At 41.0% G+C, this 13,414-nt stretch overlaps 1 protein-coding gene across 1 annotated transcript in view; it reads right to left on the reverse strand.

Moving 5' to 3' along the window:
• Positions 1-711: 711 nt before the first annotated feature.
• The window catches only part of RRAS2 (RAS related 2), a 99,490-nt gene continuing 86,787 nt past the window's right edge, over positions 712-13,414 (reverse strand). Inside the window, exons 5-6 of the mRNA XM_075928015.1 lie at positions 4,360-4,478; positions 712-2,459 (exon numbers count right to left, since the gene is read on the reverse strand). Of these exons, the coding sequence (XP_075784130.1) occupies positions 2,372-2,459; positions 4,360-4,478 (207 nt within the window). The 3' untranslated portion in view covers positions 712-2,371. The remainder of the gene's footprint in view (positions 2,460-4,359; positions 4,479-13,414) is intronic.

Here is a 13,414-nt window from a genome sequence, read left to right on the forward strand (position 1 = left end):
GCCAGGCCTGGGTGGGAGGTAAGGAACAGGAGGAGGTAAGGGTGTCTGGCCAGGAGGTAGGGGGCAGGAGCAGGCTGGAGGTGCAGCATCTGGGCATGGAGGGGGTGGGGGGGCACACAACTGTTCTCACACTGCACCCCCACTGCCAGGCAACGAATGGAGCAGTGGTAGGGTTGCCAGATGATCGAAACAAAAATACCAACCCCCCCCCCAAAAAAACCCACCAGGAAAAAATTCTGTTACGGGCGGGGGGGAAGGGGAGGAGAGGGGGACACGACACAAAGTTGTTGAGGGAAAAAAGAAAGGACTCTAAGACTTAAGCCCAAAAAAAAAAAAAAAAAAAAAAAAAAAGGCTATCAATTTTCGACTGAGAATGGAAAAACTGCCAATCATTCCATAGGACCTTTATTTCAAAAATTCTAGATGTTACTGAAATAATGACCCATTGCCAGCTGATAGCATTTTAGATGTCTGTAAAACATGAAGTTGTTTCTCAGAAAAATAGCCATGGGATGTATGCAATGTCAATGAGAAAACCCAAGTTTCCTAAAGCAACTTATTTCTTCTACTATGAGTCTCCCAGGGTCACTCCTAGTATCAACTTGGCTTGTTAGACAGAATCTAGTTGTCTTCAAGATAACTAGTTTTTTTTCCCTTTATTTGCAGAGCAATCAACAATTACCATATCAAAACATAGCCAAGAACAAGACATTGATTTTGAATGGTTTATTTTGGGAACTACCATTCCATATTTCTCTAATGTCAGCCACTGGTCACAGCATAAGTTGAATCAGGAAGCCATTTCTACTTAGTTGCTTTTAAGTCAATTCATAGAATATCACTGTGGATCAAATGTCAAGCTCCTGTCAGGCTGAACATATGTAAGGACAATACAGGCAAACTTATTATCTCCCCTTCCAGTTATTGTTAACCCTTCTTCCCAACAAGAGCGTCAGTTGTTAAAAGAAACAAAGGTGCAATGTGCTCACCTCTTGGTAATGGTTAGATCATCTTTAATTCTAGCACCTGAAGTTGTACAAAGGTATGCTTAATAACCACACTTCATAGAACTGTTGGACACATTCAATTAAGGTGACAACTGTGCAATACCACTGCGTATTTCAGAATTAGGGAACATACTCTTGAATTGTTTAAACACAATCCACAGAACTCAAAATTTTCAAAAGCCACCCACAGTTAAACTAAACAGTCATTTAAAAGCCTTACAGTTTAATATAGTTCACATAATAGTCAGTCTTTCATAAGGGACACTGAACATTACTTGAAAGCATGCCAAACGTTACTCTCTAGAGGTAAGTTGGGCAGGCACATGATTGGCCATTGCTGGGTATAACCAGGACAATAAGGAGAAGTTCCACTACAGTTCAGCATATCCTGTATTATTTTGTCAGTTAAATGTGAACCGTGAGAATTAAATATTCATCTTTACATATACACAAGTTATGCTGTGAAAGCATATTTGCTTACAAACATATAAAAATACTTGTTAACTAGTTTGATAAGAAAATAATGTATAAAAGTATATAGCAAAAACATTTAATCATCTCTGACATTGGAAAGATCAAATCCATCTTTTTATATTACATGAAACAAAAACAGCTACATTTTAGTTTTCTTGAATCCCTTACCCAGAAATACGTCAAAGGAAGACACATTAATTTTTTTCCCTAACAATGATGTGAAATTTTGTAAAAGTGAAATGGCTAGTCCAGAATGAGCCCAGGTATTTGGCCACATTATAATAGCAGTAATAATAATCATCCTGTAGCTCTTCTGGATACATAAAATAAATACAAGAAGTAGACTTTTGGCCACTGGAAAAGAAGCTGCAGCATAAACAAAAGCTGAAACATTTTTTGCTGACAATGAAATTCAGTGTTGGTTTCTTAAGGCTAGCTGAACTCTGAAATCTAATTTAGCTGAAGGGCAGAAAGCCAATACTATTATTAAATACACTTTGATTAAAGGTCTCCCTCGTAATAGTAGCTAATGAAATGTCAGAAGTGAAAATAAATTAAAGTAAGACAACTTTTATGCTTCATTTGAACACCTTGTCCTCTAAGGTTTTGTTTCATCTCCTTTATGAATAAAATTCCACAAGGTTCGAGCTCTTAAAGGGAGAAAAATAGGAACTGTGATTTTAAAGAAGCAGCCTTAGTGTTTTGCTTTGAAGTTTGCCCTGAGATGACTGAGTGGTCTTCTAGGACTATATTCAGCCAGCTTCTTAGACTAAGGCTATTTTGGTGACCATTTATAGGACATGGCACAAAAGGCTAGACATACCCAAAGTGATGCAAAATGGTGGAAAGAAAAATTAATCTGGCAGTTGATAGCTTGATTCATGGGATTCTTAGACAATGACACAATGACAGCCTTTCTTGTCTTTTTCTTTCCGTGTTGGTTCTGGTGAAGGAGGGCACTCTTGTTCTTGAAATTTTCTTTAAAAAAAAATGTAAAAAAGAAAGTTCAGGTCATCTATAAGTTTAACTCAAATCCTCCATTTTAGAAACTGTATTTATGATACTCTTGCTCTAGCAAAACTGGTCTCAACTACCATTACCTGGGTCAACTAGACACGTTCCATGATTTTTATTTGTATTGAAGCAGCACCTAGAGACTGTGAGCTAGCTACCTTACAAACATAAAGAGTCCCTGTCCAGACATACCACAAACACTACTGGTGAATACTTAATAGGCATACATCAGTTCATGTCAGACCTAGCAAGTTTTCCAGGTAACAGACTGCTACCCTCATGGGCTTGCACAAAGGTAAAAAAGGTATTGTGCCTGTAACCAAATACTGGACAATGGGCCTGTATCTGTACCTCAATGATAATAGCTTACATAACCTTAAGTAGCCATTTTTTAGAATAAATCTAAGATGTTGTGTGTCTCAATATTATTGCTTATAACCCCTGGGAAGAATAGGATTTAGGGAATCTCAGTATCAATGGTTAATTAACCATCATCATTCCTGCCTGGTTCTAGAAACTACATCAAGTATTTGAATCAAAACACCTGGGCTTCCCCTTAACTAAAAAGGAAATTCCATGAGACAGTAGTTGTTCTGATGCAATTTAAATGAATGAATACAGGCAACAAGTAGAGTTCCAAGATACTACTCTGAAGTTACTCAGCATCCAAGTGAGAGCATAACTCATCCTCTTTGGAGAATGAAAGACATGTTTGTTTTCGAGTACCATTTAAATTAAAAATCAAGTCTGAATTATAGTTCTGAATAAAAGTCAAATCCATGAGGTAGAGGATGAAAGAAAGCTCTGTCTTACTCCTCTGCCTCTAGCCAAAAAAAGCATAATCTTTGCCAACTCTTGAAAATATAGTTGTCATCTCTGGCCCTATGACCACACTATAGACCAGATTACAAACACAAAAAACAGTGTTTATGCTACCTGGATAACCAATGATCAATAAACCAGGAAGAGTATGTCTGCAGGAAAAGAAGATTTGAAAATCTACAAAGTGGAAGCAAAAGTGTGCTCAAAGCACCTCATTTTGGTCTAACAGACTCTGTTCAAGGCTTATCTAATTTGACTATCCTTTCAGCCTTCTGACTGGGAGAAAAAGGAAAATATTTTACATGCATTTACTTCCAGGAGGCATTGAGTTTTGTCATTGATTAAACAGTATTTTTGGTACACGAGATTGGAACTTGGATAAATGTACACCCAATTTCTGGGAAGTATCTTTTTGGCTTTCTTGTGGGTTAAAGAGGGCCTAACATTATGGGATTCACCTGCCAGACAGGAGCAGCAAATGGGAGTTTTACACAATGCAGTTTTCATTGTGACAGAGGACCAATTCTTGGTCCGTCTAGTTTGTTTTCTGCTTGCCTGCTGTGCCTGTAGTGTTTTGGGGGCTGTGCGCTAAACCAAGCAGCCTGCTAGCCTAGGCTGAGAGCTTAGTAACAAGGTTCTAGCCTGCTTTCTTTTGATTGATCTACATAAGGTCCCTTAAGGGGGATAATAAAAGGAGTATCATGCCTTTTACACCAAGCCAGTATTCAACTGCTGAATGCCAGCTATATTCACTGAAGCTTCAGCAGATTTCATGGACTATGTTCAATACCTAGGCACCAGAAATCTTGAAGGTTTAAGGGAAAAGATTCTATCAAATCCCCATGGCTGAAACAGATGCAAATATTCACATCTAACACACACATTTGCCACATGGTCAGCAGACAGTCAGTTAACATTTGAGGTAGAGATGTGCAAACAGAATTTGCCCTGGTTATCCCGCATTGCATTCTCTCTCCAAGACAACACTTTGTTATTAAAGTTCACGCATTCTTTATGTTCCCTCAGAGCACAAGTGACGTACCTTATAACTCTGACAAGTTCATGAAAGGCTTGGTCTACATTCAATCGCATTTTTGCTGAGGCTTCCATATATTTTACTTTAAGCTGTCGTGCTAGCTGCTGGCCTTCCTCTTGTGTTACCTGAAACACAAAGCAGTTATTAAAAATAAGCTCCAAGTAGTCCATTGACATATCCTGATTTGTGTACACATTACATGGTGAACACTGTTTCATATGAAAACAGTAAGTAGCTGTTTCCCTAAATTTGCATTTGAATTACCTTAATTGGTAGGTAACCAACTACTGAATCCTTCAGGAATAAAATTCAAAAAGTGTTGAGTACAAGTTCAAGCATGGTATTTAAAAAGTAAAGCTATCCACCAAAATCACAATTGTAAATTTAAAATATAAAAGTTAAAATTTTTAGTGTGAAGAGCATAAAAACCAAAGCTCTGTCCATAGATAGTCTTTAAACAATTTCCACGCTTTCCATTTTATTAAATACTTTTCAAATTCTGTGCAACAGCATGTATGACCAGGTATTCCTCCTTAAATAGGAAAGCCTGAGTACACAAACCCTACTCAAATACTAATTACAATCATCTAGATAACCCAGCAGTATCTACTGTGCTGTCAATCCTGTTAAAACCTATTTTTAACCAGCCCAACCACACATGAACAGTACACAGCATCACTTAGGTTTTGCAATAATAAAGCAAAGTAATGACGTTTTCTATGAATCAAAACTATCAAGACTCAAACGTCAAATAGCTGCTGCTAGATAAGAACTAAGTGTGCACGATATTAATGCACAGCTGTTTCAAAACATACCTCTCATTTCTTCGAATTTCAGTTAAGTACACAGGTTACAGAAATGTCCATAAGAAAATTGAGCAGCTTTGCCTTGATAGGATACGTTTCAGTGAAAAAAAATATTCTAATGGCAATACACTATGCAGCCCAAAATGTTCATCTGTGACAAGCAGATCCCGAATAGTAAGCTGGGTGACATGTCTTCTATGTTGGAAACATCCAATGCTAAACAAGCTGCCACCCACCACAGAATCACAATTAATACACAAGATCGTTTTCAAAGGCACACATAAGAACAGAGGAGATGACAAAGTCAGTGGGAGCTATGATGGAGCATTGCTTCATATCACTATGATGCTGCTTCATTTCAATTCTTTCCCTCACAGAACTGCTTAAATAGGGAAAGCATCTTTTGTGGACAGCCAATTTTTAATAGATCTTAGAGATACCATTCCTGCTAGCAGCATCAGAGGGTCTGGACAACATGGATTGCGTCTGCTATCTTAGCTCAATTTTACTAGCTCACTTAATCTTGATAGGGAACTTGATGCAAGAATCAACAATGCTGTTGTTGCCTCTGGCCAAATTACCTTACACATTTTCTAACCCTGAACACAAACATGTCTGTTAAATCAGCCTTGCTCCCACGTACCCTCCCCTGCAGTTATGAAAACTGGGTCAGACATTCCAAGCATGAGTGGAGACTGAACAGTTTCCATCATGGATACCTTCGAAAAATCCTTGTCATTACTTGGGACCAATGGATCACCTGTAATAGATCCTTGAGAAAACTGATCTACAGACCATCCTGTCTACGCTGCACATTTGCAGGCTTTGCTGGTTGGGTTATGTGGCACGACTGTGTTTAAGGCTGTGTTCTATGCACATGACTCAAAGAAAGGCCAAAGGTCTGATATAGCAACAAGTTGAAGCAAAGACTCAAGATGTCAGTGGAAATGCTGAATAACTGGGAAAATCCTGCTCCAAAATCATTCAGTCTCGAGAAGTCGTGTTCAGACTACAGTCCCCAAAAAGAGCCATCAGACAGCTCAGCAGGCAAGCTGGAAAGCAGTGTGCGCTTTAAATTCTGGACCTATATCCACTGTGGAAAGATATGCCTCTTGTATTAGTCTCTTTTCCTAGAGCATTGCTAAGTACTATTGACGGCCCAACTTTGTTGCATCTCCTTTTACCTGTCAAGATATTAGACAGCCACAAAGGGAGGAAGAGCAGATTTTTAGTGGTAAAGAAGAAACAGATCTTGGCAAAACACTGGCTACAAAGGAAGGCCACCAAAGATTACATTTTGGCCTGATAAAGAATAGATATCAATGGCAAGAGGGTGCAGAAACACAGAAGTCAAGGAGAAAAAAAATAAAATGTTATTTAGGAGAGATTTAACTAGATGTCTAGCTTCAGTCTCAAAGAAATATCAGAAGCTGGACAAAGGAGAAGGGCAGGGATAAAGAGGAAAACTTATGAGTGATCAGCAGATAGTATGAGAAATTAAAAATAATAATGCTTCTTAGATAAATTACATCAGTTAACATGAAGAGTACAGAAGCTGAAAGAGTGAACATGCTTTTCACAGATATTTTTAAGGCCTGACCTGCTGTATACGAGGCCTTCAGTTTCCATCAGTAATTCTTGCATTGAACCTATACTTCTGATTGGGCTACAATACATCTTTGAGAAAGATTTAAAGTGATGATGTCACGTTCCCTGGTTAATTATCAGGGTTAAAATGTGTGCCTTATTTCTAGCATGAATGTGCCTAGCTTCAGCCATCAGATCTTGTTATGCCTTTGTCTGCTGAAGTAAAACAGACCCTTCTCAACCGATCCTTTCCCTACGCAGGCATTTATAGACAATCAAGCCAACCTTCAACCTTTCATTGGATATGTGCAAGTTTGAGAGTCAAGTCTTTGAGGCAGTTTTTCTGGATCAATTATTCCTGTAGATAATTTCCAGTTTTTCCACATCCTTTTTGAAGTGCTGACAATAGGACGGAACACTATCTCAGCCAGTCTTGCTATTAACACAGCACGTGGCACAACCTCTCTACTTCTACTCAGTAGGCCCATTTACATAGCCAAAGCTCACGAGCTCTGTCACATCATCACAGTGGGAGCTCATGTTTAGTGGGCTATTCACCATGACCGCCAAGTCCTTTTCAGAGCCACTGCTTTCCAGGAAATAGTCCCTCCCTGCACAACCTGTAAATGGGCCCACATTCTTTTTTCATGAATATAAATACAGCCAAACACATGGGTCCTTTCAAATGTTCAAGAACAGTTTATCCAGCAATTTAGACTATTCTAACTGACCCTCTTTTACCACTTTATCAATTTAGGTCCTCTTCATTATTTTTTTTCTTTTTAATATCAGCAGTGATTTTATACTTTGTTCCAAACATTCTAACCGATGCCTCAGTGGACACTGAAAAGTTCACTGGTTTCCTGGTTAGCTGCTGTAATCAAGTTGCTAACAATACAATATTGGCCCAAACCATGTGTAGCAGCTTCACAACAGAGCTTAGCTGGTACGCTCTTGTGTGCAATTCCCTGACCTGTACGTCTAAAAGGTAGGGCACACTAGAGTAAGAAGACAGGGTGTCCACCATTTGGCAATTTCCCCCCTTTGATCCTGCAAGGGCCCTCACTCTCAAGCTTCCAGCTCCCCACCTGATGCCTTTTGGGTAGAGACCTGCATCTCACGGCCTTCAGACCAGAATACATGTCCAGGCTGCACAGTTCCCTGCCTTGGCTATGTATTTCCCAACAAAGATGGTCTGCCACACTAAATGGATCTGCTTGCTTTCTTTTCATAGGCTGATAATGGAGAGATTGCTGCAGATGCAAGTTACCACACGGTTCTTTCTAGGCACACCTCTTTATTCCGAAATGGAAACATGTCTCAGAAAAAACATTTATTGAAAATAAAAGCACCTTACAAGCATGCTAATACACCTACTATGCATCACCTCACCAGGGATGTAAGCAAGAGAGTCGTCTACTCATTCCCCCCCACCCACCCCGCGGCCTCTGCGTCAGAGGCAGCAAAGGGGAGGGTGAAGCAGGAGCTGGTACTGGGGGAGTCAGCTTAAAAGCTAGTCTCCTCCCCTCCCCCCAGCCACATCTCCATGGGGCAGGTCAGAGCTGCAGCATCCTAGAGCCAGGCACTTAAGAGCCACAGTGGGGTTTAGCTGCGGGGGGCAGTGTGAACTGGGACTCCTAACCCCACTGCAGCTCTGCAGTTTAAATGTAGTAAGAGCCGGGCTACTGTGCACCAGGCTCCTACTATGTTTAAACGGCATAGTAGCAGCAGGGGGGAGGTGTAGCAAGGGCCCTCCTTATCAACTAATCGAGTAGTATCTTGAAATTCCATCCACTAATCATCTAATTGAATAACTGCAATTTAACATCCCTACACCCACCCTAAGAGGGGGTTGGCTTTTTTAGCATGGTTACAAGATCAAAGTTCCAGCACAGGATAAACACACAGGTGTATGAGACTTCAGTAGGTTCAGTCCTTCCGTAAGGACTGGGTCCCACCATGGACCGTCTTGGCCATCGGCTGAATCAGAAAGATGACCTCTAGTCGGAGTGAAGGGATAGCTCAGTGGTTTGAGCATTGGCCTGCTAAACCCAGGGTTGTGAATTCAATCCTTGAGGGGGCCATTTAGTGGCCATCTGGGGCAAATCTGTCAGGGATGGTACTTGGTCCTGCCATGAGGGCAGGGGACTGGACTCGACCTCTCAAGGTCCCTTCCAGTTCTTGGAGATAAGTATAACACCATATATTAAACTCCAGGCTTTCATCTGAAGCTATGTCTACACTACACACCTTACAACACTGCAGCTACACCAGTGTAAGGGAAGTGCTAGAGCCTTCTTTGCTTCCAGGAGAAGGTTTTATTTTGTCACAGAAAAAGCTCTCCCCCCAACAAGGGTCTATGTTGGCTCTTTTTGTGGTTAAACTTTTGTTGTTTGGGGTGTTTTCACACCCGAGTGACAAAAGATTAATGACAAATATGCAACAGACAAAACCCAAGTCTATTATAGTTGTTCGTAGAGCATTCAGTTTGAACTAGTGTATGCACATACAACACTACAGCACAAACAATTTCATTTTTATTGTAATGTACTGTAAACCGAAAGGTATTAAGTTTAAATCAATTCAATCAAAAAATATCAATTAAGCCTCAATTCAATAGTTTTTTCATTCCATAAAGTTTGTTCAGAGTACTATAGGATGTTGTAAATCTGTCAACATCCTTAAAGGCACAAGGCTTAGTTAGCTATTTATTCAGATTTTTACCTGAAGGGAGTATTATGAAGATACCTGTTGTGATTGGAGTACACAATGCATATCTGATGCTGAGCATCTCAATGGCAGATATAACAAGTTGAAGGAATAAAGGGATAATGCTTCAGTTACCATACAAAAGTGCTCTGAACATGAACACGGCTAACTTGTTCAAACATTTCATATGAGATTCTGTGCATGATGCAGAGCACAGGACTAAGCACAGGAGAAAGAATGGGCTAAAGTGTATTAAAGCCCTAATCTAAACTTACAAAGCCCTAGGAGCTTGCCTACATTATGGCAGTTTGTTTTTTTACTAAAATCTTCACAGCACTGCATGTTGCCACCCCACCCTAGCATTCATTTAGCCCCAACCAACATGACCTCCACGCTAGGGCCTGTGAAGCTGCTTTACGGAATCTTCTACAATGCTTTTACCAGAGGAATCCTTCCATAGTGCAAATCTGAGCTTTGAAGTACCTTTTATAACACTTCTCAGTCTTTTTACTAGATATAAAGAGAATGACACAGTGAGAGTTTCCCATCCTGAGCTTTTACAGCTATACCAACAATACTCTATTTTCCTCCAGTGTGATTCAAATTGCTGATAATCTTGGTAATTAAGATGTTAATACTTCTTTAAGTCTACAATAAATGAGTGACCTGATGGGGTGAATGTATGCAAAAAACTATGTCAAAAAGCAGAAAAGCTTATAAAACATTAAGAAGTGAAGTCTAAAGGAAAAAAAGGATAGTACACCAAAGAGGTGACTAATTTACTCTGAGGGATTTAATGAACTGACATGTTTTTAGAAATATTCTGCATTGTGTTAAATTTAGTTAAAAGACTATAATTTACAAAAAACACTGAAAACATCTTGTACCTCAGTAAGACTATACGAAAATGAGAAATTAGTAGCATGGACTACGGCATACCAAAAAGCATATGTCTAAAATTATGCTAATACAATAACGTGCTTTTACTTCTTAAATTTAAAAATTGCATGTTTAAGTCAAATAAAGCAATAATGGAGTATTTATTATTATATTTGTTTATTATTTATTATTTTTCTGTAGCAAATGAATGTACAGCAATTGCTTAATATGCAAATAACTTGTAGAGCTTCTCTTCTAGACTAATGTAGAAAAGCACTGTCAAGTGGCTTAATATTTCTTAAATTGTGAGATTTTTAATAAAGTAGAACCTGTTTGGCAGTTTATAAATGCTGCAAAAAGTGTGCCAATGTAGGACCACCTGAAAATGAAGCTAACCAATAGATTTTCCTTCCCTAAAATAAATAAAATGCAAGAAGCACACTGACAGCAGAATGTTAGTAGTGAGGTAAATTAGGATTGTGGTTTTTTTTTTTTAATTAACATTATTTCTGTACAGGTGGAATCCCTCTGTCACTTTCTGGACCTGACCTGTGTTGAACCAGAGCATTTGCTAAAGAATAGAAAGTGAATATTGCAGCATTGCCACCATTTCCACTTCTTACTGGGCTCTTAGAAGACATTTGGGGGTAAATTAGAGCTAAACAACAGCACTGAACACAGAGCCAGGACCACTGGTTGTAAACAAACGTTATAGGACAGTAGGAAACTTGACCAAATCCATGATGAGTGGACTTCCAGCTAACTAATATCTTGCTGGATCACAGATGTTGCCAGACCAGAAAGTGCTGGACTAGAGCAGTTCAACCTGTACTAGCAACATGGAAAAGCAGATTTTGCTCTCAAAACATATTTCAGCAGACTATGGATAATTTAAGACCACTGTTTTCAGGAAAAGCTGCTCTTAACCACAAACCCATAACACTGACAAGCTTGCCAGAAGTAAACTGCAAGTGTTAATATTTCTTCTAACAGAAAATGCAGCTATATTCAGAAGGAGGCCAGGAGAAGGAGGAGAGATCTGTTTCTCCTCTTTTTACTACAATTTTGAAAGACACAAAAGTTAATAGTATCTGGGGCTCTGTTTCCTTTATTCTAAAAAAAATAAAAAATCCTTGTTTGATATTAGATGCCATTGGTACATAATACTGAATAGTTAGCGAGGTAATTTTTCAGATAAAATTCAAAATAACTTCCCAAAAAGGAAAATACTAATGGGAAGGAAAAAAGGTAAAAATCTGAAGCATGGAAATAAAATCTGTTAAACCGTTAAAAGCTGGATTGGTGTGAGCTACTGTCCTTTGCATGCAGACACCATTTTTCTCCAAGTGTGAGGGAACATTAATAGTACAGGTTGGACCTCCCTGGTCTGGCACCCTCAGAACCTAAACAAGGGTGTTTGCCAGACCAGGTGAAGTCAGGGGTCTCCTGCGAGTGCTGGCCCCCCAGCTGGCTCTTCTAGCTGCCTGCCCCACTCCCGACTAGGGATGTGAAGGACTAGTCAACTATCTGATAAGCATTTGGTTATTGGATAGTCGACAAGCTTGTCAACTAGTCACTCTCTCCTGCCTCTCTTCCCCATCACCTCCCCCCTGCCCTTTGCTGCGGCTATCAGAAAGAGGCAGCAAAGATAGGGGAAGGAAGAGGGTACTTCAAAGCAGTAGCACTGATGTGACGCTGCCTCTTTGAAACAGCGCCATGGGAGCCCAGCTTGACTCCCGGCATTTCAAAGCAGCAGTGCCATGTGGAGCCCAGGGTCAGCTAGGGACTCCCTAGGGCTGTTTCTACACTTCAAATGCAGAGACGCCCTATCAACTAGTCAAATAGCCATTCGATTAGTCAATTACCTGCAATTTAACATCCCTAGTCCCAACCACCAGGGGCTGCTAGCTGGGCTCTGCTGTTGGCTCCCAGGAGCTGCCAAACTCTCAGCAGACAGCCACTGGAACTCTCTGGTCCAGCAACATCTGGGGTCCGTCTGGACCACAGCATCCTGAACCAGAGGGGTTCAATCAGTAGCCTTAGCTCTCTTAATACAAACATAACTGGGCTGCTATGTGCATTCTCTGAATGTATAGTCTTGTTATAAAGGACTCTTGATAGAATGACACTCCACCATCATCACAATATTTGATCCAAGTTCAGGCAGTGAAGTGCCAGTAGTGCCAGAAGGGGTCATTGTGATCACCTAGTCTTGGGGGGGGGGGGGGGGGGGGGGGGGGGTCTTGGGAGAGGGGCCACTACAAGAATTTGTAAAGTGGTGAGTGACCACACTTTAGAATATTAATGGAGGGGGTGCAGGTTCTGGGATGGAAGTTGGGTATAGGAGGAAGCTCAGGGTAGGAGACTGGAGTACAGGAGGGACTGTAGGGTCTATCAGGATGTTTGGGTGAAGGAGGGGATGGAGAGCTGGGGTAGGTGACTGGGGTGCAGAATCTGGGAAAAGAGAATTCTGACCTTGGGTGTAGGAGGGTGGTGCAGAGGGTCTGGGTTGTGATCTGGAGCAGGGGATTAAGGTGCCAAGTGTAGTTTCTAGTTGAGAGGTGCTTTCCTTAGGCAGCTCCTGGCCAGCAGCACCCTTGGGCAAGCTCCCTGACTGCCATGGCTCCACAAGCCACTCAGAGTGGGTGGCAGCTGGAGCCAGCATGTTTGTCTGCTCTGTGTGGTGCGCCCCTTGGGGGAGGGGGGAAGAGGAGAAGCATCGAAGCAGGTCTCCATATGCTGCACACGCCTGTAAGCTTGATCAATGGGAGCTGCCTGGGCCAGTTTCCTACCCACGAGAACTGCAAGCATTGTACTGGGGGTAGGGACAGAATGTAGACATCTCTCCCCTCCACGGAGCATGCACCATGCAGAGATGCACACACTGGCCCCAGCAGGCAGCCGCTTTGAGCATCTTGTGGGGCCACAATAGCCAGGAAGCCTCCCCTAGGATCCCAATGAGCTGTAGGTCATTGGTAGCCCAGGATATTCTGGCAGGCTGGACCAGGATGTTCAGCAGGCCTGATTTTGCCCACCCTGATCAAGACTGTCATGTGCAGATCTTTTTCTTTCTTCCCATC

This window comes from Pelodiscus sinensis, chromosome 4 (genome assembly GCF_049634645.1).
Source record: "Pelodiscus sinensis isolate JC-2024 chromosome 4, ASM4963464v1, whole genome shotgun sequence".
Lineage (NCBI taxonomy): Eukaryota > Metazoa > Chordata > Testudines > Trionychidae > Pelodiscus > Pelodiscus sinensis.